At 31.4% G+C, this 23,418-nt stretch overlaps 1 protein-coding gene across 2 annotated transcripts in view; it reads right to left on the reverse strand.

Moving 5' to 3' along the window:
* LOC113523132 (scavenger receptor class B member 1) overlaps positions 1-23,418 on the reverse strand; it is a 99,477-nt gene that overhangs the window by 49,540 nt on the left and 26,519 nt on the right. The window contains exon 2 of one of the 2 annotated variants that reach the window (XM_052893185.1): positions 15,058-15,316. In XM_052893185.1, coding sequence (XP_052749145.1) covers positions 15,058-15,115 — 58 coding nt within the window. In that variant the 5' untranslated portion in view covers positions 15,116-15,316. Of the gene's footprint in view, positions 1-2,483; positions 2,679-15,057; positions 15,317-23,418 lie in introns of those variants that run through there. The other variant, XM_052893186.1, reaches the window with a different exon arrangement.

The raw sequence follows: 23,418 nt of genomic DNA on the forward strand, positions 1-23,418 counted from the left end.
GTTTAATCTTTTCAGACAAACCTCGCAGTCATGTGATTGACTTAGTATAAAAGGTACAAAAATTATTTTCAGTTTTTACTTAATTATGCTTCTTAGTCCGTGTGGTCTCGGCATAGAATAGGACACCCCTTCCTTTCCTGTGAGTGTCGTGAGAGTCGATTAAAGGAACTTAATTGTAGAAGGATAGGGAACAGCGTTCCTCTGAAAATATCTCTAGAAGCCTAATTGCGGTTGCCAATTCACCTGCCAAGCGTGTCAACTACTGGCTAAACCATCCTTATGGGAAATATTTATGTTCAGCAGTGGACAATTAACAGCTGAAATGATGATGATGATAATGCTTCTTGGAGCAATAGTTGATGAGTTTTTACTGTAATAGGATTTATCAGTGACAGAGGATATTATAATAGGCTATTATCAGTAGAAGTTTTCATTTAAAGGGACCTATTTTATTTAATGGAACAATTACAGTGACAGGTGTGATGGATATGTATATTTGTATGTACAAAATTATTTTTTTTTTTATACAATTTAGAATGGCAAACAAGCTGACGGCCCACCTGATGGAAAGTGGTAACCGTCGCCTATAGACATGAGCAGTACCATGGACATAACACAGTTTACTGTTTCACCCATGATACTCCCTATGCGTTGCATTAGTCGGACGAAGCTGTGAGCATAACTTGTCTTCATTGCAACAATGATAAATATGCATTTCAAATTAAATATTATATAAAAAAAAATTTCACTTGCCAGTGAAAATATGCAATAACAATTTCTAAACAGCGAAATAACCATAAAAGCGTTTTAATTAACGTACCCAGCGTATTAATGTTTCTTTTAACGTTTTCTATACGTATATGTTTTTTATTGTTGAGCTTAAAACGTCGTGCGTTAATCAATTTCGGTACTTTACGTATATAAATATATTTTATACGGTAATGAAGACTAAGTAAATTTTGAGACATTTTATATGAGTAATATAAAAACATAAAATATGTGCATCATCTTTTAAGAAAATTTATCATATTGTCAATTACATTGGTATGCACTGTGATTTTCTCTGTAAGGATTTTTGTTTTAGGTGAAAAAATAAAGGTTTATAATAACTACGCGGTGAAAATTTACACTGCAGTCTTACTTTGCAGGTATGTATATTTTATGAACATTTATAGTATGTAATTGAAAAGTCACAAAGATTTATGTTATTGCTGATTCACTTCGTTAGCATCGGGTGAGTAAACATTCATAATTCTATAGAATTGCATTCTGCGACCACAACTACGCAATTATGCGGCTTTTAAAAAGTAATTTCCATAGTTTATTGTTTTATTATTGAAAATTATATTTGAGACAAAGAAAATATTTTTTTCATGCCCAATTAATAGATCGTTTAACAGGGCGTTTTGTATCAAATTTTCAAAAATAATTTTTATATTTCGACCATGTTTCTGGGGGAAGTTATTTGGTTACGTTATCACTAGATTTTAAGTTGATATTTTTCTTTTGGTTAAGGAATAAATATACTTATTAATGCCACGTATTTATTGATTTTAATTATATATTCATTTGCATTCATCAAAATATGTAGCTATGCATGGTGAACTTAATGCCTTATTGCATTTTCTACTAGTCAATTGTTTTTTTTAAACAAAGAGAGTAAGTGGCGGTGCATTGCACTATAAAAAAATTCAATTTATAAATGGAATAAATATTTTGATAGATAAAAGTATTAATACATTTTAAATTGAATGGACATATATATATAGCTATATATATATATATATATATATATATATATATATATATATATATATATATATATATATATATATATATATATATATATATTGTGTGTGTCATATATGTATATGGTACAACAAATATAAACTACTTCATACCTACTGTTAATTTATTGTCAAATCAGTTCCTTATTGTACAAGTTTTTTTAAATGTATTTGAAATTAGTAATTATGGTATTATAACCGCAAGATTCATGAAAACAATAAACGAAAATTATTCTACTCAAAAACCATTTTTATGCGCACTGTACCGGTTATTACAATTGAGGAGTGATAAGATTACGGTAAGATTAAATAGAAAACGACGTATGTAAATTTTTAGTATTCTCGTCGTATCCTTCAGCTATTAAATCCCGTTACACTTGTACAAACAAAAAGATAATATTCATATAAAAAAGTAAGTATTTAAGTATCAAAAGTTTCATAGTATATAAAAACTAATAGAAACGGCAGGATTTCTATTAAATTGCGCAAGTTGCCTTCAGAAAGTTGCTAAATTTCGATAAATAATTATGATTAGGACTAATGTTGAGCCAAAGTATTCACTCAATAACAGCAAGTGTTGCACACTATCTAATAATAATGGAATTTAAAGGTCATTATGAAATTAGACGTTGCATATATTCAACCGCACGGAATTCCAAAAAGAAAATTTCGTAATAAGTTCGAAAGGACACTCACTTATTTTTCTGTTCGCTCTTGCATATTCCACCATACGAGATAGTGTATGGAAGGCCATTATAAAAATAAATAAAACACAAGAACCACTAGAAACAACGAAAAAACCCGCGAAACTGTCAAAAAGATTCAAAATTGGAACACTACAAAATAAAGAACTATGACGCCATCTTGTGACGGCGAGCGCGCGAGAGTGACTGGCCGCGCGCGCCAGACCGAATACGTTTTAACTCATGAAATTTTTTTATACAGCCAGCCAGCCGATCTTTCCGGTTTCTGCAATACATAATAATAGTTTATGGGAATCAGTCAGGTGTGAAAAATTATTATAAATTCCTGTCTCAGCATTTTCTTTTAGTTTGGCAAGAGACGAAATGGCGCGCAATTTGCAATTTACAGCAGGAGCGGACGCAGAAAGCGTTGCTGCGGTCATTTGAAGAGATCTACGAATATTGGTGGAACGGAACTATGAAATTCTTGTACATTTTGTCTTGCACGCAATGAAAATGTGATTGGCTGATGTGTAGCATTCCATCTATCGTATTATTAACATTTTTAATGTTAAATATGACTAGGAAAATGAATCTCATTTCATAGTTTCATGGTTTCTTAAAAAGTCATACCAACTGCTCTAATTTTATTAAAAACCCAGAACATCAGGTTCAAAAGGTCTATTAAACAACTCCTCTTCCAAAGAATTCTGCTACACATCCAATTGTTTATTTTCCCATATCAAAACAATATTGTAATATTAATTATCTATGTGAAGTCTAATATCAAAATATTATATATTTTTTAATCCGATACAATAAATTACGTTCCCAAGAATATCTTAAAAAAAAAACAGCAAATTCAATCCTGACAAAATACACTAATTATCGATGTTTTAATGTTTCGTAGATACATTTTATATTGAAAATATTTGCATTTATAACTTAGATATGTATCTATAAATAGATTCTGATTCCCAACAAAAATTGTTTTTGGCTGCTGAAATAAAAACGACGTCATCAATCGCCAAAGGTTAATATGGGACCAACTCTAGAATTAGAACTATATCAAGTCACCCGCGAAAAACATCAAATTTTGCAGACAAATTAAAGAATTACATACCAAAACACACCTAACGTTATTAAAACAGTTCGTTTACAACACTCGTTCTCGAACGTGACTTCATTAATAATTAATCACGTACATATTTCATGATAATAAGTTGCATCGATCGCAGAAATCCTTACAATTTGTTATCTAAACACAACGTAGGTACCTACTTAACTAGTGAATCTTCCGGGTTCTCACGTGTCAATTAAAAATCACCAGGTGCATAATGATCTGATGGTCTGAATCTGATGATGATCTGAATTCATGTTAAGCCTAAACCACTCTGTATCAACATCGCGTCATTTGAACGAAACATCGTTTATATAATTCTATGCATTATTTATATATTACATATTTCTATGCAACCAGTTCATTGAATTTGACATTTTATAAAGTAGCTACTACTAGCTATTAGTAGCAAGTAATATTTTATGATCCCTATTGATACCGATATTTTGGACAGAGACATGTTATAAATACACATATTTCGCACACATACCAATGGTAGCGGAATTAAACAAAATAATTCTAATCAAATAACCAGTGATTCCACAAAATAATACCTAGTTCAGTAAAATATTAACATGTTGTAAATAGTTGTATAATACTATTAATAATAATTTAATTTATTGTGTTAATTCTTCTAGGTGGTTGCATAAATTGATTAATCAATTTTGTCAATATAAAAAATTGGCGGCTCTTAAGTGACGTAGTGATTTTTTTTTTATTTTCCTATATCAAAATGGTAATCGGTCGCCATTTTTAAGACCATTTCTACCAACGTCATATACTAGAGACTCGAAACTCTAAAATTAATTATCTACACAATATTCAAAGCACATCACAATCATAACAAACAATTACGCATTGTCCCATCATATATTTATGTATATTCAAATTACAACCCTGTTTATTTTAAACATAAGTTTTACCATTCCTGCCATTTTCGAAAAACCGACGCAGTGATTACTTACTCTGTGCTTTGTATATTAACTTTTTTTTATACAATAGCAGTGACACTCAAGCGTGATGCTGAACAATACTCAGGCCTCACTATACTTCTGAGCTACCTGCATCCATCAACTGTCTCACTTTTTTAGATCATTACTACATTTAGAACTAAATTCTTGTATATAATAAAATAAAATGATAATGAAAGCCGCAAAATAAAGCCAGTAAGTTTTACAATATCATTATTTGTAATGAAAACGGACTAAAGTAAATAAATTGCAAAATTTTTATGCAATACTAGTCTTTAAAAATAGGCTACATGAAGAAATATATTTAGCCGGATAGTACAAAATGTCACACATGACTACATTATGCAAGCAGTTAAATAGTTTAAGCACCTATCAGTTTATTATATTATGGGTACTAAAACAACAACAATATGTCTATAAATTATGTGTTGACAAGGTCAATAGTGTTATTAGATAACTATAACACAAATGTACGATATTGAAAACCATGTAACATTTTTTAATTTCGAAAATGTGTATATCGTATATCCTGATACAATCAATAGTTAATCCCATTCCATGTTATTCCCATACTAATAATGTGATTGGAGTAGACACGATTCTGTATTCTAAATTAAAATATTTTTAAACTTTGGCAGAGTAGCATTGTTTTGGCGGAGCAAAATCTACTTAAGTAGCATTTATTTAAAAGCAATATTTACTTGAATAAAAATAAACTGAGCTCCATGCGGGTTGTATGATTGTAATTATTTTACATATAAAACATTAAAATTTAATTTTTCTTTAGATTCTAGATCTTCTAGATATGTTAAAATTATATGCAAAATCCATAAGTAAGAAATTACGTTAGGTAATTTGAATTCAATTTTAATACAAGGATTATTTTTAAACTCTCTTCTTTCTGTTACCATTGTTTAATTTTATATAGTGGTATTTTTATTTTCATAATAATAATAATAAATGCCATATAATGATATCAATAGCCTAAGTCTAAAGTTAAGTACCCTGTTTTATGAGGAACGTCAAACATCTGAGGGCACAACTCATTGTAATGTTAAAAGATATTATTCTAATTTAGCCATAATGTACTAGATAAAACTTTTTCAAGCTACTTAAAAATTCATGTTGAGGGATAGCTAGTTAAATATTTTTACATATTTATTTGCATTACTTAAAGCACACAAATAACAACAAACGTAGAACATACACAAAAGAAAAGAGATACCGTATGAGGTCGTCACCTAAGAACTTTTTTCCCTATTGGTTATCGGTTCTTTGAGCTATGTGACCAGCCTATTGCCACTTCAACTTGCTTATCCTTTAGACTATGTGAGTGAGTTTAGTTCTTTTGCGAATATCTTCATTTCGGATTCTGTCACGCAAAGAAACTCCGATCATATGCCTCTACATAGCTCGCTGAGTAACTTGAAGGGTATGCTTAACTTACGGGAGCGTGGTGTTCTTAATCATAACCGGAATAGGTTATTGGACGTTAGACGTGATTTTAGTTTTGCCCATGTTAATCTTAACCTACCTGTTGAGCAGCACTATTGAAGTCATTGAGCTATTCAAGTCCTCCAGGGATTCGGCTATGATATCATCGTAAAATTGAATTTATATAATATATATGTTTTATATGCACTCGGACGTTATTTTCACACTAGATCGATCAATTACGATTTATAATCGCAAACTAATGATACCGTATTAGAAATTTCCTGTACTTATTTGCGTGTATTTTATTTCAATGCTAATATATTTGTATTATAATTAAAACGAATACATTTACATAATACCGATCACACATACTTCGATAAATGATTACGATATAACTGTAATGAAACGATAATTTGTGATGTGTGCAGCGGAAAACTACAATTTTTCATTACAAATAAAAATATATAAGCAGACTAACTTTTACATGCAACTTTATCTGCGTGACCGACATATATTCATTGATAGAGAAAAAGCAACCCATGTAAAGATATAGGCTACTTTTTATCGTAATCGTATTTGAAATAGAGAAGGCTCTATTTCATATAGTGCATGTATACAGAATTCAATAGTAATTGGTCAAGCCATTAAGTTGTTAAGAGGTAATAAACAAACATATACGCTTTTCATATTTACAATAATAGTAAGGATAAATTGTGCTTACTGCGTTTTATATGCAAAATAAGCAATAAAAGTAGATACAAATAAGATACCAGTTTATGATGTTGTAAAAAAAAGGAATCTCACTAAGTGTCTTTAAACTCTAATAAAATAAAATACTTGTCTAGTCTCTCCTCGTAGATACAGGAAATTCTGGTTTAACCTCCAGCCAAATCGATGCTTTTTGTTTTCGAAACTTTATTTGAACACAATCAATTATTAATAACTTAATAACTATCTATATTTCGATATGAATAAACCTGTGGTACTATCTGTTTGGTCAAGCCGGGAGTTTTAAGTTGCGATAAATAGACAAATATGAGTGTTTTTTCTTGTTATTCTCAATATATGTAATGCACAAAAAAAGCTGATGTTATTTCTCATAGACTACGATATGGGCCGTCATCTCTTATTGACATACCATACTAGCTGTATCCCTCGGTTTTGCTCACGTGGATTAATTTAAAAAGTTCGTATCCATTTAGTAGTTTTTCTATGAAAGAGAAACACCCATCGATCCATATAAACTGTCACGTTTACGATAGTATAGTAGATAGTATAGGAAACTTTGTACAAAAGTCGATTGCTTGGGTACCTCTGTCCTATTCGTGTTTCTACCGTGAAGCAGTTGTCTTGCATGGCTGTGTTTCGGTTTGATGGGTGGGATATGGCGTGAATTTACAGGGTACAGAGGAATAATACCTGAGTCCTCAGGAATGGCAACGCATGGGGGTATCATGGGCAAAACAGTATACTCTGTTATGTCCATGGTACTGCTCATGTCTATAGGCGACGGTTACCACTTCCCATCAGGTGGGCCGTCAGCTTGTATACCATTCTAAGTTGTATAAAAAAATATGATTTAAGAACATGATAAAGCAATAGTTAGCATTGTCTACTGTATATTTAGTGTAATTTTTTTATTTAAGTCGATTGTAAAATATATCATACTAATTAGGATATTATAATATATTAAAAAACAAGATAAACGCGACAAACGTCTATCTATCTGTGTGTACGCGATAAATTCAAAAACTACCAAACAAATTTAATACGATTTTCATCAGTAGATAAAGTAATTCATGAAGAAGGTTTAGGTGTATAATTCATTATGATTTTATGTAAATTGACTGAAATATCTGAAAGATATCGGAAATATTATAAGCTGTGGAAGTTTTACTGACTTGCACCGCGTAAACGACATAATGGGAGAATAAAAAGGTAGACATAAATATGTCCTGCTACTCGTGCCAAACTGAGACGATTCATTAGTTAGAACTAAATACAGGAATATTTAAATAAGCATTATTTAAGCGTTACCAATCACTCATATTATTATTTATAAATAGCAATATTTCATCAAGTTGTTGCTACATGTACGCAATAAGTATTCTTAACCGACTTACGAATAGCAGAAGTGTTCTATGTTTTCATCATCTTTGGCCAAACCATTATGAAATTCCGCAAGGCTGAACTTGCAATGTTTACGTAATATTATTTAGTTAATAATATTGAAGTGACGTTAAGGACGTCACTTCGTCGTGACGTCAAGAGACGTGGGGGGGGGGGAGTGAAGGAGGGGAGAAAGTAGTAGTATCAAATAATTCTGCGATAAAATAACCATATTTGATCCATAATATTTATCGACTTTTAATTGACTGGTCTGTATTAACCCAAAATGTTTTAATTTAAACTCTATTTACCAACAGCGAAATAACTTGATCCACTAGATTTATTATACCGATTAAGTATGTAATTATGCATGACCACTTCATACTACTCGTAATGATTTTATAATGTACTAAAAGTGTTTATATTAAATTTTATGTTGTGGGTTTGACATATTTTTATTATTGTTTAATTAAAGCAATTATTTTTTCATTTTATAAATCGTATGAATTATAAAATGCCGAATATCAATAATGGATGTTATCAATATCGCATAAAATACTAACTTAAAAGGTACTTAATATATCTATATTAGGTCTCTTCTAAGGTAGTTGAAAAGCAAATGACACGATAATTAATTAACGTTAAAATATTATTAAGTAAATAACTACAGGAGGCTCGGGACCGTTCTTTATGGCCGATTATGGAGAGGTCTATGTTTAGCAGAGAATAGATAACGACTGATATGATGATGATGATGATGATGAGAATGAAGTATCACTACAGTGTATTACATCTTTAATATGGTGACGGACTAAAAATCTTAATATATAAAAATCCAGTACCACGAGGCTACTATCACGTTCATGCTAATTTCTGAAATTGTTCATTCAATTTGAATGAAATTTTGTACTGTTTGATATATCTTGAGAGATAGGACAATTTTTATTTCAATAACTTTATGACCAATTTATTCTTAAATAAATAAATAAATAAATAACCTTCAATATAATGAACCAGGTATGTGCCGTTGGAAGGACATAGAAGGTTTGCTGGGTCAACTAGAACTATACATTTAGAACTAAAGAAACCTCATAAGCATATTTAAGGTGGAGCCGAGTGGGATGTGCCCACTCCGGAGTTATCTGGTGCCTACAGTATAATACGAGCGGAGCTTTCAACTACGCGCAAAAATTTGTCTGACCGTCAATTTTCTGGAGCCAGGCCTCCTTGTAATATAATCTTAGTTACGCCAATGAGGATCATATGGCATACTTTTACGCTTAAACATCTCACATACACATATCAGTTAGCTCAGTCGTACATTGTTTGGAAAAACTAATATCCCTATCTAGATCTACTTGTTTACATTTAAATATTTACATAAATTTATTTAGACAGTCCAACCTTATATGACCATTAACAGACAAGATCATGTTCGTGTGAAGGTCATATGTTATGGGTACATCCGCGGACTTTGACTGAGTATTCACAAACTTCCTTATGTACGGAGAGTAAGCAAGTTTTTTTTTTTGTTTAATATTATGTTATTGGATTTAGATGGCCTCTACGTCAATAAATGTAAAGGGAGGCAAGATGACACTGCAAAGTCACGGAAAGAATTCCGGAATAACTGACAGCCATTTCCAGGCTAATGGTTATAAAATATTTTTCAAATAGTGTTAATAGAAAGAAAACCCCACCTATTCTATCGGTATATGCTGGCAGGGCATTATTGAGGGTATTTATATCGTGTCGAATTCATCAAAAATTAACTACAATGATTTTCTAGATGGATTTCATGGAAATCGAGCTAATAGAGCATATTTGCCAGCAATAGGGTCATGTGTTCCCGTTACTAAAAGTCCCTTCTGCCTTGTTTTTTTTTAATGGATGGTAATGGAATGGAATCTCCATCAACACTAACGGTATACATCGTAACTAGTGAGGGATGATAAGTGTAGATGAAGCAGGTTAGTTTGCTTATCGTGACTTATTCAACAATAAATCAATTACAATACATAGTTTCCAGGGAACCGCGTGGAGGCCGACCTATATAATATTGTCGAATATACCCTATATAGCTAGCAATGGATTTGTTAATTCTTATTACTAGCAAGTCTTTCTCTACCCTTCCACCCTGCCTATGATATTATAACAATATAATAAACTACTTGTTCCTTACACTGTAATATTAGTACAAAGACATCGCTAATTTACACCTCGGCTCAGGTCGTTGTACTTCGAACTTTGTTTAAATCAGTCAGGATTGCTGCTGACCGCGAGAACGGATGAAGACTATCAAAGCATCCCATGTACGGTAAATGATAGAATATATTCTTCGTTGACGCTGGCAGGAACAATACCGTGAGTATATTTTAATAAAATGAAGACATTCTCCATAGGACCTCCGGTATTTGTTTACATAATTATTTTCCGATTGAAGTGTGGGTTTAATTGGTGTGGATGCATGACTCCTCAATAATGAAAAAGGATGAGGGGTAGCATGTGGATACATTACATAATATCTATGATTCTGTTCATATTTATAGGCAATTACTTTCGACTTTTCCTCTGGTGCATCGTCAGTATGTTAGCTATTTCAAAGCGTATAAAAATAGTAAATAATAACAAAAAAAAAACACAATAAGAAACTAGGTAGAAATAACATTTTTGCTTATTTAATATATTCACCTATTAAACAGTATACTTATTTAACAACTAATAAAATGCTTAAAATTATAAAATCGTACCTGTCACATTTCTCTAAGTAATATTAATCGTGGGAGGATTAGGGTTGCGCCTTCATTAACGTTATAAAAATAAACAAAATTGCCACTTTAATTACATTATGCGACTCTATTGAATTTTGGGTACTGCGACCTTGTCACACATGTGACGTCGAAAAGAGACGGGTGTACCGACGGAGAAAGTAAGGTTGCGAGAAACTGGGTTACTTTGTGTGTTTTCTATTTAAAGTGTGCCCGAAACTGGCATCAAATTATGGAGGCTTTAATGTGTTCACAGTGAACTGCGCTGAAATTGAGAGGGCTTCTAGTTTCAACAAAAGATATTATACATACTACATAAAATTAAATGCTGTCATAAATAAGATAAAGTAACAAAACAAGCGCAACTTAACATTGAACTTAAGTTTACCTGTTCTGGTCGATCAGGATAATTTAAAATTTTGGTAAAAAAAAACAAATCGACAATGTTATTTCTAAACAACTTAAAGAAAAATCAGGTTTTTAATTATATAAATTTTTTGTATATATATATATTTTGTACGATTCTTCCTCAATTCTGAGGCGATTTTAATAAATTTGTTTAAAAAATGTAGGATTTACTTTTGGGTCTTATATCAATATTGCTGCAATTAAATTCTCTTTATGCGATTCGTGTAGTGCCCAGTTATGGGACCTCAGTGGATTGTTAAAGATTAAATTAAATTTAATTCATTAGTTACCATAACTATGACGTTTAGGAAATAGGAATTACTAATAATGAAAAGTAAAGAGTCTATTACTAGTATAAGGGGGTACGGTCGGCCTCTACGCAGTTCCTCCTGAAATATATCGTAGTTAATTCCATAAATCCTCCACAATGAGCCAACTTAACTGACTTCAACTTCATCTTACTATTCTCCATTGGTGTCTCGCCAATGCAAACCAGTAGCACAGGTAAGGATACCATTATATTATCATCCGTTAAAAAACAAACTATGACGTCTATGAGTCGAGGTCTTCGCATCAAACTGTTAATTATTTGCTATTTTTTCTATGAGTGTACATTATAAAATAACTACGTATAATGTACCGTGAAGACATAATGGACACCTTATGTAGTTATACATATAAAAAATACCATGAATATCAATAACTATTATTAATTCATTTTTATTTTACCTACAATCTTTTTATATACATAAATAGATATTCTCGCGACTTAATTCGCGACTAATATGTATATTTTCTCATAAAATGAGATATATTTTTTTTATTTAAATAATTAAAATAACAAATATATACTATAAAAACCCCGCGCGGGGTTTAGCAGTCATTATCCAAACACGTTTTCTTGCATTTATTAGTCCATATATGAGTTAGGACTATACCAAATTTCATCATAATCTATCTAGTAGTTTTTTGCAAAATATTGTACTATAGATACGGTTTAGTTGCAATTTTATGATATTAATAATTATTAATAATTAATGATATTAATATAATAATACAATACTATAATCTCGTAAAATTGCAGATCAGTAGCCTTATAATCGTTAATTAATTTTTTTTAACACTAAATTAAGTATTTTGGTTTTGAAAAATATAATACGCTACATCTACTTGCAATAATATATATTTTTTTAATTTCCATTAGAACAAGAAAGAAGGACTATATAATTATAACTGAAAGTAAGTAATATATTAAGAAAAAATATGACTAATTTGATCCGTTTCTTTAATTCTGATAATTAAATGATAGGCCTATAAAAGCTACGTTTATTTAGCCCATATCAATCATCAATTTATATAAGAATATAGTATTATTATCTAATTATGCGCCAAACAAGAATTGTCTAAACAAGATGTTACAAACTCCTACTAGCTTAAGAAAAAGTACAATTTTAATATTAACAAGTAGGCTCTCACGATACAATTACACACAAAAGTAAATGAACATAAGGGTTCTTTTACTTTCGTGTTCACACACGCAAAAGGCTAACGTTACGCCGATTAATTTAGAAACAGACTTTCTAAAATAATCGGCATTAGGTTAGCTTTATGCAAATTGTCTATTTAATAAAAAAACATCCTATTTCGTTCTTGTAGAGACAGTTTTCAGTAGAATTCATGAACTTAAAAATCTTAAGTACGTGCTCGTTGAAATCTTTCATATGAAGTTTGTTTTGTTTAATTCAAACCCGTTGAATAATTTTTACATAAATAGTATATTTATCCACAAAATCCATAAAAAAAGATACCGACTTCATTCGTGGCAAAACCGTAATCATTTTGATTTAAAAACCAAATTGCTGAACTAATTTTGATGAAATCTTTATAGGACCTAGGTATATAAAAAAAATCCAAATCAGTTTATAGAAGACGGAGTTATAAGATAACAAATATAAAAAATAAACAACGGTTGAAAAGAAACAAACATCTATCCATTCAAAGAGCCTCACAAACTTTCGCATTTATTTATTTATTAATAGTAATAGGATTAAGTTTCCGATTTCAATAAATTTTATTTTCGTTGCCATAATATAATATATTTTATGAATAAATTTTTAAAATATTTGAGTCATTACAACTGATTTATCAACTATCGCCATTTGTTATTATATCAACATTCATTATAAAGATTACTAGCTGTATCTCGCGACTTTATCCGCCTGAATCAGTACATTCTATAATATATCCTGTGCTAAGTTAGCATATATTTGCCTGTGTACCAAATTTCATTTAAATTTGTTTAGTAGTTTTTGCGTAAAAGAGTATCAAATATATATCCATCTAACCATCCATGCATTCATAAAAAGAAGTGTAAATTTTTAATTTGGTAGACATTGTACCTGGTAAATTATGGATATAATATAAATATAATTGAACGATGTCTATACATAATAGATTTTAGAAAAGAAAAACAATATGAGAGATCTGCAAAAGAACAATAGAAGTTAATAAAATAATTTATGACTATCTATAAGTTTGCTCCGATATTATGCAAAAACTACCGCTCTAAATTGAATGCAATTTTCACAGTTGTATTCCTGAAGATTTAACTTAAAATCTGGTGTATGTTATATCGTTATTTCGTTAATAATATCTGCGAGGTGTATACTATTTAAAACTGGTTACAAACAAGCATACTCGTACAGTCTGTCTAATATAGTAAACGGTCATTGTAGCCTATGGACGCTTGCAACAACTAGGGGTGTCACGTGCGCGTTGCCGACCCTGAAGAAACCTTAATAATACCCTTTTTGAAGAACCCTATACTTTAATCTCTACATACATATATATTTACCTCCTTCATAGAGTGTCACAGGGTTGCAGCCACATGCATTATCGACTATCCGTGACACGTCCTATTCGAGGTCATCGCTCCATCTAGGCCTAATGAAATCATTACTATGTTGCCCATAGATTTTAATAATCAACGACTAGTTACAAAAAACTATTAGCATACTAGGAATTTCCATCCGTCTGTATACGCCATCTTCTAATACATACGAAAACCTCACCCATAGAATTTTGCTTATGCTTAACCATAACATATATAATACTTAAATTTAATGGTTATTGAACACAATGCTTATTAGTTGATTATATTCGTAGTTACTCAACATTTATAAGTGAGGATTTAAAAATATTATTTTGTGGGACTCGTTAATCCCATTATTAGGAGCTAGTATAAACATTTGTTATTATGAAATAAAAAAAAACCTATTTATTTCAACTGACCGTTAATCAAATCTAATATTTTTTACATCTGCAGTAATAAAGACTAACAACATTATATTTAACTTTTAAAAATCTTATATACTTATCCACACATACTTATATATATCGTCATTTACGTATATTTTTATATAGTTATAAAAATTTATGGATACTATTTTTAGTTTTCACATTTTCCAACATTACAATTATTTGGATTCAGCAATTATGAAAACTCCCAAATGGTAATATTTTACTTAGTATAAATTTATTTCTTGGGATATTTGAGAGTATGACCAGAAAGAGCTATGAGCGGATAAATATAAATATAGTTATGTGCCCTTTTTCTAAATAAAAGGTATACTAAATATAATATATTGCAATATATTACTGTTTTTATAATCTTAATGTATAACTTAAGAGATTAACAAAAATCTTTACGCTTAAAAACTGGCGTTCATATAATCTAAGAGAACAAAATATAATAAAATTTAAAAAGTAACTTACACCACTTTCTGAGGAATGCGCTTGTGAGTTTAGCGCACAATTTATCCCGGCCCTGCATATTGGAACTGTCAAAATTCACGTAAAAATAAACACAACTACACACGACTTATAACATCACAAACACAACACGCAACACTAATACGTATCCATTAAAAAAAAAAAAGAATTGGTTCGCGACAGCACAGGCGCTCTCTCCGCGGTGTTCGCTCGTCAACTGGATACGATGCGCTTGGCGAATTCAAATCATGCGCGCGCGCACCTGCAACGGAAAAAAAATATTATTCCAACATAAATCGATTTGAATTTTATAAACGATCGTTGATATCAGCCAGTTCGTGGAACAATTATATTGTGTTTTATCATTAATAAATACTTAGATATAATCTTGGCAATATTCACGAAGGACTGACATTAGCATCCTCAAATGTTTCTTTTTGTAGTCTCTCGATTGTTATATCTCAGCATGTTGCCATTGTACATTAAAACTTTTAACATAAAAATAAAATGACCAACAATTTTAATTTATTTGCTTATAACTGTGTAAGCAAGAAAATGGCGGACATTATGTTCTATACACGCATAATTAATATTCCGTATAAGTCCAAATTTTTCAACATTTCTGTTACCTAGCAACTTACACTTATATCATCTGTGATTTTAGTTGATATTGCATACCTATTCTTTCGCGAAAAAGCCACTTGACTAAAACAAGTCATTACGACAATTTAGATTGCATTTAAAAAGATCTTATCTATCTACGACACTTATTTAAATGGCATATGATGACATTTTTTTTCGACTGAACGTTTAATATTAATTTTTTGTTTTTGTCTATACATTCCTCCTTATAAGGATCATCATTCTACATTTCATGCAAACCAATCCTTTTAAGGCGCGAAAGATATGATGGTGTAACGTACAAACAGAGCGACAGACGGTCATATAGATAGACGTAACGAGGTCATAAGTTTCGTTTTTGCTATTTAAGATTAACAAATTGGAAGTGGATGCATTAGATGATCGCATCTACAAGCAATTTTAAAGAAGATTGAATATATATAAAATATTAATTTTATTATTACCATTTTTTAATCCTCACTTGCTTCTATTTTCCTATGATCACGTACAGTACACTAATTGGTCGCTGTCGGTCAATGGAGTTGAGCAATTTGCTGCGTCGTGTTCTTTGCGTGAGGTATTTGTATTTTGTATTTTGAGGTATTGTATATCAGATATGATAATAAGATATCTATCTATCTACCTGCTTTTAAAGTTACTCAAATTTTAAAATATCCATATTTGTATATGACGAGCTTGCGGGATATTCTGTAATAGACTAATGGTGCAAGTAACTTGTGTTTGCGTACAACAACAGCAATAATAAGAATGAGTACAAGGACGCAAAGGTTCAATTATAACTTAGATTATCAAAATTATACTTCGAGGTTGCATAGTACCGAGTTGCGAAAGTAGATTTTTGATGCCCAAGGTAGTCGCCCCACCATCGATGACATTAATCACTGACCCTTATTCTTTATTTTTATACGAAGGGAGACGCTATATTTATGTAAATCTAATATAAAAAGCTATGCCCTGCAAATTCACTTGCATAAAGCATTGTATGAAGAATCCTATATTTTAATTTATAATATAACTAATTTGTTACCTAAATTTAATTTAAATCCATTCACTAGTTTTTGCTTTAAAGAGCAACATATATCTATCCATTCTTACAGTTTCAATAACATTAAACTTCCATTAAACACTTACAATAGTCATAGAATATGCATTTTTCATCTATTTAATCTAAGTAGAAATACAAAACAAATTAACTCCGTCCTAGTTTCTACTAATAGAGAACATTTTCAATCCATTTAACACGAACAATACGAGTATTTAAAAAAAAAATTATTAATTTATGTTCAACTTACTTCTTAAAGTTTTCGATAAGAAATAATTTTCATTATAATTAGTGAAATAAATTTAAACAGGAACTTTTAAGCTGCAGAGAAAATTAAAAAAATATGATGTAACTAAATATTCCACGTTAAATCACAGGTAACCGCTAATATTATTATGAAAATGCAATATTTTAATTGCACCAATAAACTAGAAAGATAGCAATAATCCTTGACATTAGCCGGTTACTGTGGACTTTGGTACAGCGATTACGTGCAGCAACTGGTCGTAAGTATGTCGTTACTAGTCGTTTATGAAATACGTTAGCTACCTAGAGGGGGTTGAGGGGAACAGCGACAAGGACATATATAATGTTTCATATATGTCGAGTAAAAACAAGGACTTTAGACAAAACAAAAGCTGTATTTATTTCGAATATTATGACCTGTACAACGTGAAATAGCAAACAAGTTTACGAGTAAGTGGCCCATAGAGACCTTACAGAAAATAATACAGTTGTCAACAAGACTCAACAACACACTTGTTAAACATCTGAAATTCACTACACAAATTATTATTTTTGTCAAAAACTTAATACCCTATTTCCAGCAAATCACATTTATATTTCTCGAAATGTATTTTGATGGAAACAGTTGTTGTTGTAATGTCAGAAATTTTTCTATTATGTATTTATTGACTCATGTTTCTAGTCACTAGCTATATCCCGCGACTTTAACTGGGCGAATAACTAAGCACATAAAGTATCTTATATGATAAGTTACGATATAACCTTATCGTGTACTAAATTTTGTTCAAATTCGTTTAGTAGTTTTTATGTGAAAGAATAATATCCGTTCATCCATCCATTCATATTTACAAAGTATCGTAATTATAATATTGATAATAAAGTATGAATGTGTCTCCACTCCTTTTCATCCCTAGGATATCGTAAAAGTCAACCTCCACGCATTCTTCTCTGGAAACCCATCGTGATTGATTGCAGAATTCGTCTCGATGAGCCAACTTATCTGCATCCTCACCTATTGTCATTCACTGGTATCCCACCAGTGTATGCCCATAGCACAGGCGAAGTTACCATTCTATTTTTATCCTATAAAAAAAATTTTATAGGTTGCGATCATAAGCACCAGTAATGAGTTATTACGTTTACTTTAATTGCAAAGACGACCTCGGTGGTGCAGCGTTGTAATACGTTGCGCCACCCTTCGACGGTAGTAAGTTCGATCCCCACACAATACAGTCATTAGTATTCAAGAGTGTATCGTTTGTGTAGCCTAAGTATTTACAAAAAAGAACATACACAAGTATGTTCTAAACTTTTTTTTTAATACGCTACCTTGAACATCATGCTCTTTTGAAAAAAAACATAGAGTAACTAGAGAAATACTTAAATCAAGCGATATAACACTTTAATATCATCTGAGCCTCAGTACGCAGTAGTGGTAATGCATGAACACTAGTGAAGTGCCACAGATGACATATACAGTAATATATTAATGATTTGTGATGACTATAGTCATTACAATCATTAACATATTACTGTACTGTATTGTACTGTAATACCCACTGAGTGTATACTCTCAGTGGGTATTACAGTACAGTACAGTGGGTATTATTGTGTAGATTCAGCATAGAAGGACCCACAGCTTTCTTTCTCGTGGGTGTCGAATAAGGGAGCTTAATGGTCGAGAAATAGGCAGAAGCGTCCCTTTTAAAACATCATTATAGCCTAATTGCTGTTGGCAACCTACCTACCAAGCGTGGCAACTACTAGCAATGCTCCCTTATAAGAGAGGCCTATGTTCAACAGTGGATAATTAACTGCTGATATGATGATGGTGACTATTTTTCAATAGAAAGATCTCAGCTTTTTATTCCCGGTAATATAAAAAGATGCAGCTGAGAATAGAACCTAAAACTGTCTTAAGAATACCTTCGATCAAATGACATATGCAATTAGCTATGTAGTCATTTTAGTCCGATCATTAGACGTCATTATGTTATAACGTCATTAAATACTCACTTAGTTTACAATAACTAACAGTGATTAAATGCAATTGTAATGATGTTGTTATTAAACTTCGAATTATCACGCAAAATAAAAGAAAATGGCCAATAGTGTATTTTTTTGCATTTCCGTTTTGAGACTTTATTAAACGTCGAAGTTTGTAAATTTTTTTACATGTTTATACTATTAGGGTTTTTAAATAATTTAATCGAAAATCTTAAAATTCGACCTTTTAATGTTTTGGATTGATCTTTTTAAAGGTAGATAAATCTAAAGATCGTAATGTAAAGATGAACAGAGTGAAATCGATCTATTAGAATTCTCATTTCGCAATGTAGTTTCTCTTTTTTCAACCGATGCGACTTCAAAAAGGCGGTTCTCATGTAAGTCATTTTTTTGTTTGTTTCCTCATAACTACATACATCGATTTGGAAAATCTTTTTTTAATAGAAAGAATACACTTACACATTTCTGTATAGATGTCACATAAATTTTATCAAAATTGGTTCAGTACTCTAGCTAAAAGCTAGAGTACTGAACTGAATTGGTAATCGGTTTTGACCGACAATTTTTATTACAGATCAAACTGAGAATTTCCATTTCGTATTAACTCTAATACTAACTATTTTTATCCAAAATCACAAACCCTAATTTAGATTATAGTTACTCAACCGTCCTTTAAAAGAATACGAGTATTTAAGCGCGTTTAAGTCGAGATAGCCGATCCTTGATTTCCCTATCCTCCAATTATTGTTTCATGACATGTAATTGAAAGACAACTGACTTTAGTTGATACGATATTTTACTTTTAGCTTTTATTCTGCGATGTTTGTTCTTTTATTTTCTTTCTGTTGGACGTACATGTTGTTTTCGTGCAAAAAGCTCCGTACCTCTTTTAATACATATTCATATAAGACGTTGAGAATTCTAGAATAATTCAAACCAGAAACAGGCTGTTAGTCAACAAATTCATTAGTCAACACCCAGCGAGACGGTTGACTTTACATAAACAGATTTACGTAATATTTATGTGAAAGTATATACACAATTATCTAAGCCATGTTTTGACATGCAAAACACGTCATTATTGCTATAATTATAAGCACTACGCAGTCAGATAAGATCAAGACTCATTACTAGTCTATATTCAAGACATCGAGGATTATAAAGTCCTCTCCGTCTCAGATATACTTATACAAGAGGATTCGAACCAAGGAATCGTTAATTTGCAAATTTTATACTTTTTAAAATTAATACTGATAATAGAATATGCATTATTCTATTATTATATAAAGCTACTAGACTATAATTTTAGACTAGTTTTCAAGATTGACAGCCTATTTTTTATACAACTTAAAATGGCAAATAAGCTGAAGTGGACCTTTAGCTTATTTGCCATTTTAAGTTGTATGTACCTGATGAAAAGTGGTAACCGTCGCCTATAGACATGAGCTGTAAGTACCATTGACATAACAGTGTATATCTACTGCTTCGTCCATGATACCCCCCATGCGTTATCATTCCTGAAGACTCAGGTGTTATGCCTCTGTACGCTGTAAATTTACTGTCATATCCTACACTTCAAACCAAAACACAGCCATGCAAATACAACTGCTTCATGGTAAAAACACGAATGGGACAAATTTTGTACAAAGTTTCTCTCTGGTACATATTTTATAAAAAAATGTCATAAAAAGTTGCTGTTCACGTCTGTATATTTTTCGTTTATTTTTCCTAAACGGGTTACACTGTCATTTCGAGATATTTTACGTATGGTTTGTATATAGAATACACAGGGTCGGACTAAACCGGAAGGGCCCGAGTGGCTGAACACAAGCCCGGGGCCCGAGACTAGATGATGGTAGTTGCACCAGTTGGTAGTGGCACCGTAAACCCCGCAAGCCAGGCCCATTGGGGACCCACCCTGGCTGAAGCCTCGCTGGCAAATGCCACCTCGACTATATAGCCAGTCCGATGCTGAGAATACATTCTTATTTACCTAATTTCACACGCCCGAAATCAGAGTAAGTCGTTAATTTAGACTAAGTTGTAATCATTTTTCGCTATCTAAATGGCTCGACACATAATTTTAATTCATAGCGGACGATTCAAAACATCTAATCCAACCTTGAACGTTAGCCCTTTGCGCTTTTCCTTCTTTTTATAATAGACAATACGAAACCATAATAAAAAATATAATCCGCAACATAATGGCTTTGGAAGTTTATAATCGTGTTATAGTTATTGAATAGAAACTATGTCGAGGTTAATTCTTTGAGATCTATGGGTTTCGAAGTGGCTTCTATTTGTAGAATTTATCAATTTTATTAAGTAGGTATTTTTATCAATAAAAAGTATTGCTCTAAAGTCTTTTTTTAGGAATTACAGTTGTTTTAGTGATTTCTGATATTTTCAAACGACTTTCAAAAAGGAGGTGGTTTCAAAATTCGGTAATTTTTTTTTGTTTGTTCCTTTATACATAATTGAATTATTTATAAACCGATTTGGATTTTTTTTTATCTGAAAGGATACACTTTCAGATTGGTCTCATAGAAATTTTATCCAAATCCAAACACGTTTTTAAATTCAAATAACTGATTTTGTCACAATTGAATTCGTGTGTATATTTTGAGGAACAAAATTTTAAATTATTAGTACAGTACAGTTTGTTCGATTGTTTCTTATGCAAAATAGTTTTAAAATTAATAATTTATCGAAACTAAAATATCTCGATATATTTTGGACGGTCTCTTAAGAACGTTTTCCTGTAGTAACAACTATTGATGTATAGAACTACTTATTATCCTGCAGGTAGATTGTGTTATTTATATTATACCAGAAGTACAACTATAGTCTTTTGAGTTGATAATGATAGAATATAAATTAAGATTATTATTATTTAGAGGCGGAAACCATTAATTTAAGGAGTTTAGTCGTAAACATCTTATAAAAACATCCACTAAAAGGTTTATTGGTGTACAAGACACCGGTTTGACGATAACATCTACTTCAGTGATGATAATTTATAAATTCTATAGCATTGGAACGCCGTTGCTATGCAACCATGTGTTCTGAATTCAAATGAGCCAATCACGGGCGCCTGACGTCATTGACTTCTAGTTCTAGCGCACACGCAGAGCCGTTGAAGCGAAAATATCCGCTCGAATTCAATTAGTGTTTTCTAAATAATATCTTTACGGAATATATCAACTAGAATAATCTTCTAATTCTGGTTGGTCGCTCTTATCAGAGCGATTGTTATTGTAAAGATAGTATGGTGCACACTGTGGATAATCATTATTGGTCTCCTTAGCTTGGATTGCTTGTCTAGAGATGCGTCTCCACATTATGCCATCAGAGGCCTTATGTACCCTATCAGGTCTATTCCACACGGCCCCTCCTGGGAGCCATGTTCATGATGGGCTAACGGACCTTCCTTTCCATCCTCACCAATCATACCCTGCTAGTGTATACCGATAGCGGAGGCAGGATTACCATTCCATTATCATCCAATAAAAACTAACCGTAATGGAATTTGGTATTTATGTACTATTTATTTAATTATTTACATTTTAATGCACCAGTTACAAAAAATAATAAATACAGTAAATGATTGATGTGAAGTGATACATATGACGACCTTTCCGCTAAGTAATCATTTACAGACAACCTTTGGGTAGAGGACATATGGGATGGAAAGGATATAAATATAAATATAGTGATATAAATGTAAAAATGACTGTTTCTTTGTTATTTCATAACGCCTCAATGGTGTTTAATAATTTGGTATAGATGTACCATATGAGATGGAAAAGGATATGGGCTAATTTTTATCTCGATCAATAAACATCAAATCGACAAAATCGCGGGTTAAAGCCAGTAAGTAGACTATAATTTAAGACTTGTTTTTAAGATTGACAGCGTATGAAGAATGCCATGTAACCTCTTGTACCCCGTAACATTTATGGTGCAATTCATGTCTACAAGCGACGGTGACAACTAACCACTTTCCATCAAGTGTCAACAAAAACAAGCAGTTTCCAGCCATTTCCAGTGTACTAAAAAAAACGGTTGGGTTAATCTCGCGACCCTACAGAAAGAAAACGACAGCAAACTGCTCAGCGGTTAGTTTGCCATTTTTGGTCACAATAAGAAACACTAACTGTGTGATTATCTAACATTTCATTGATTTTTCATTACATTCAATACACTTTTGTATAGGAAAATTAAAACATAACAACTTTAAATAATCACGTAAAAATATATATATTATACTTAATTTTAGGAGTTTTCTTTTTCTAAAGATATTTAACGATTTGAAGCTTATGAGTATGCATGTTCAATAATTTTAGTATACCTGTATAGTAGTTTAGAAATTTTGTAAAGAGTCTACTAATTTATTATCTACTTTTTCTCAAAATTGCGTACTCAAG

Source organism: Galleria mellonella, unplaced genomic scaffold, assembly GCF_026898425.1.
Source record: "Galleria mellonella isolate WM207_F2 unplaced genomic scaffold, CSIRO_AGI_GalMel_v1 utg172, whole genome shotgun sequence".
NCBI lineage: Eukaryota > Metazoa > Arthropoda > Insecta > Lepidoptera > Pyralidae > Galleria > Galleria mellonella.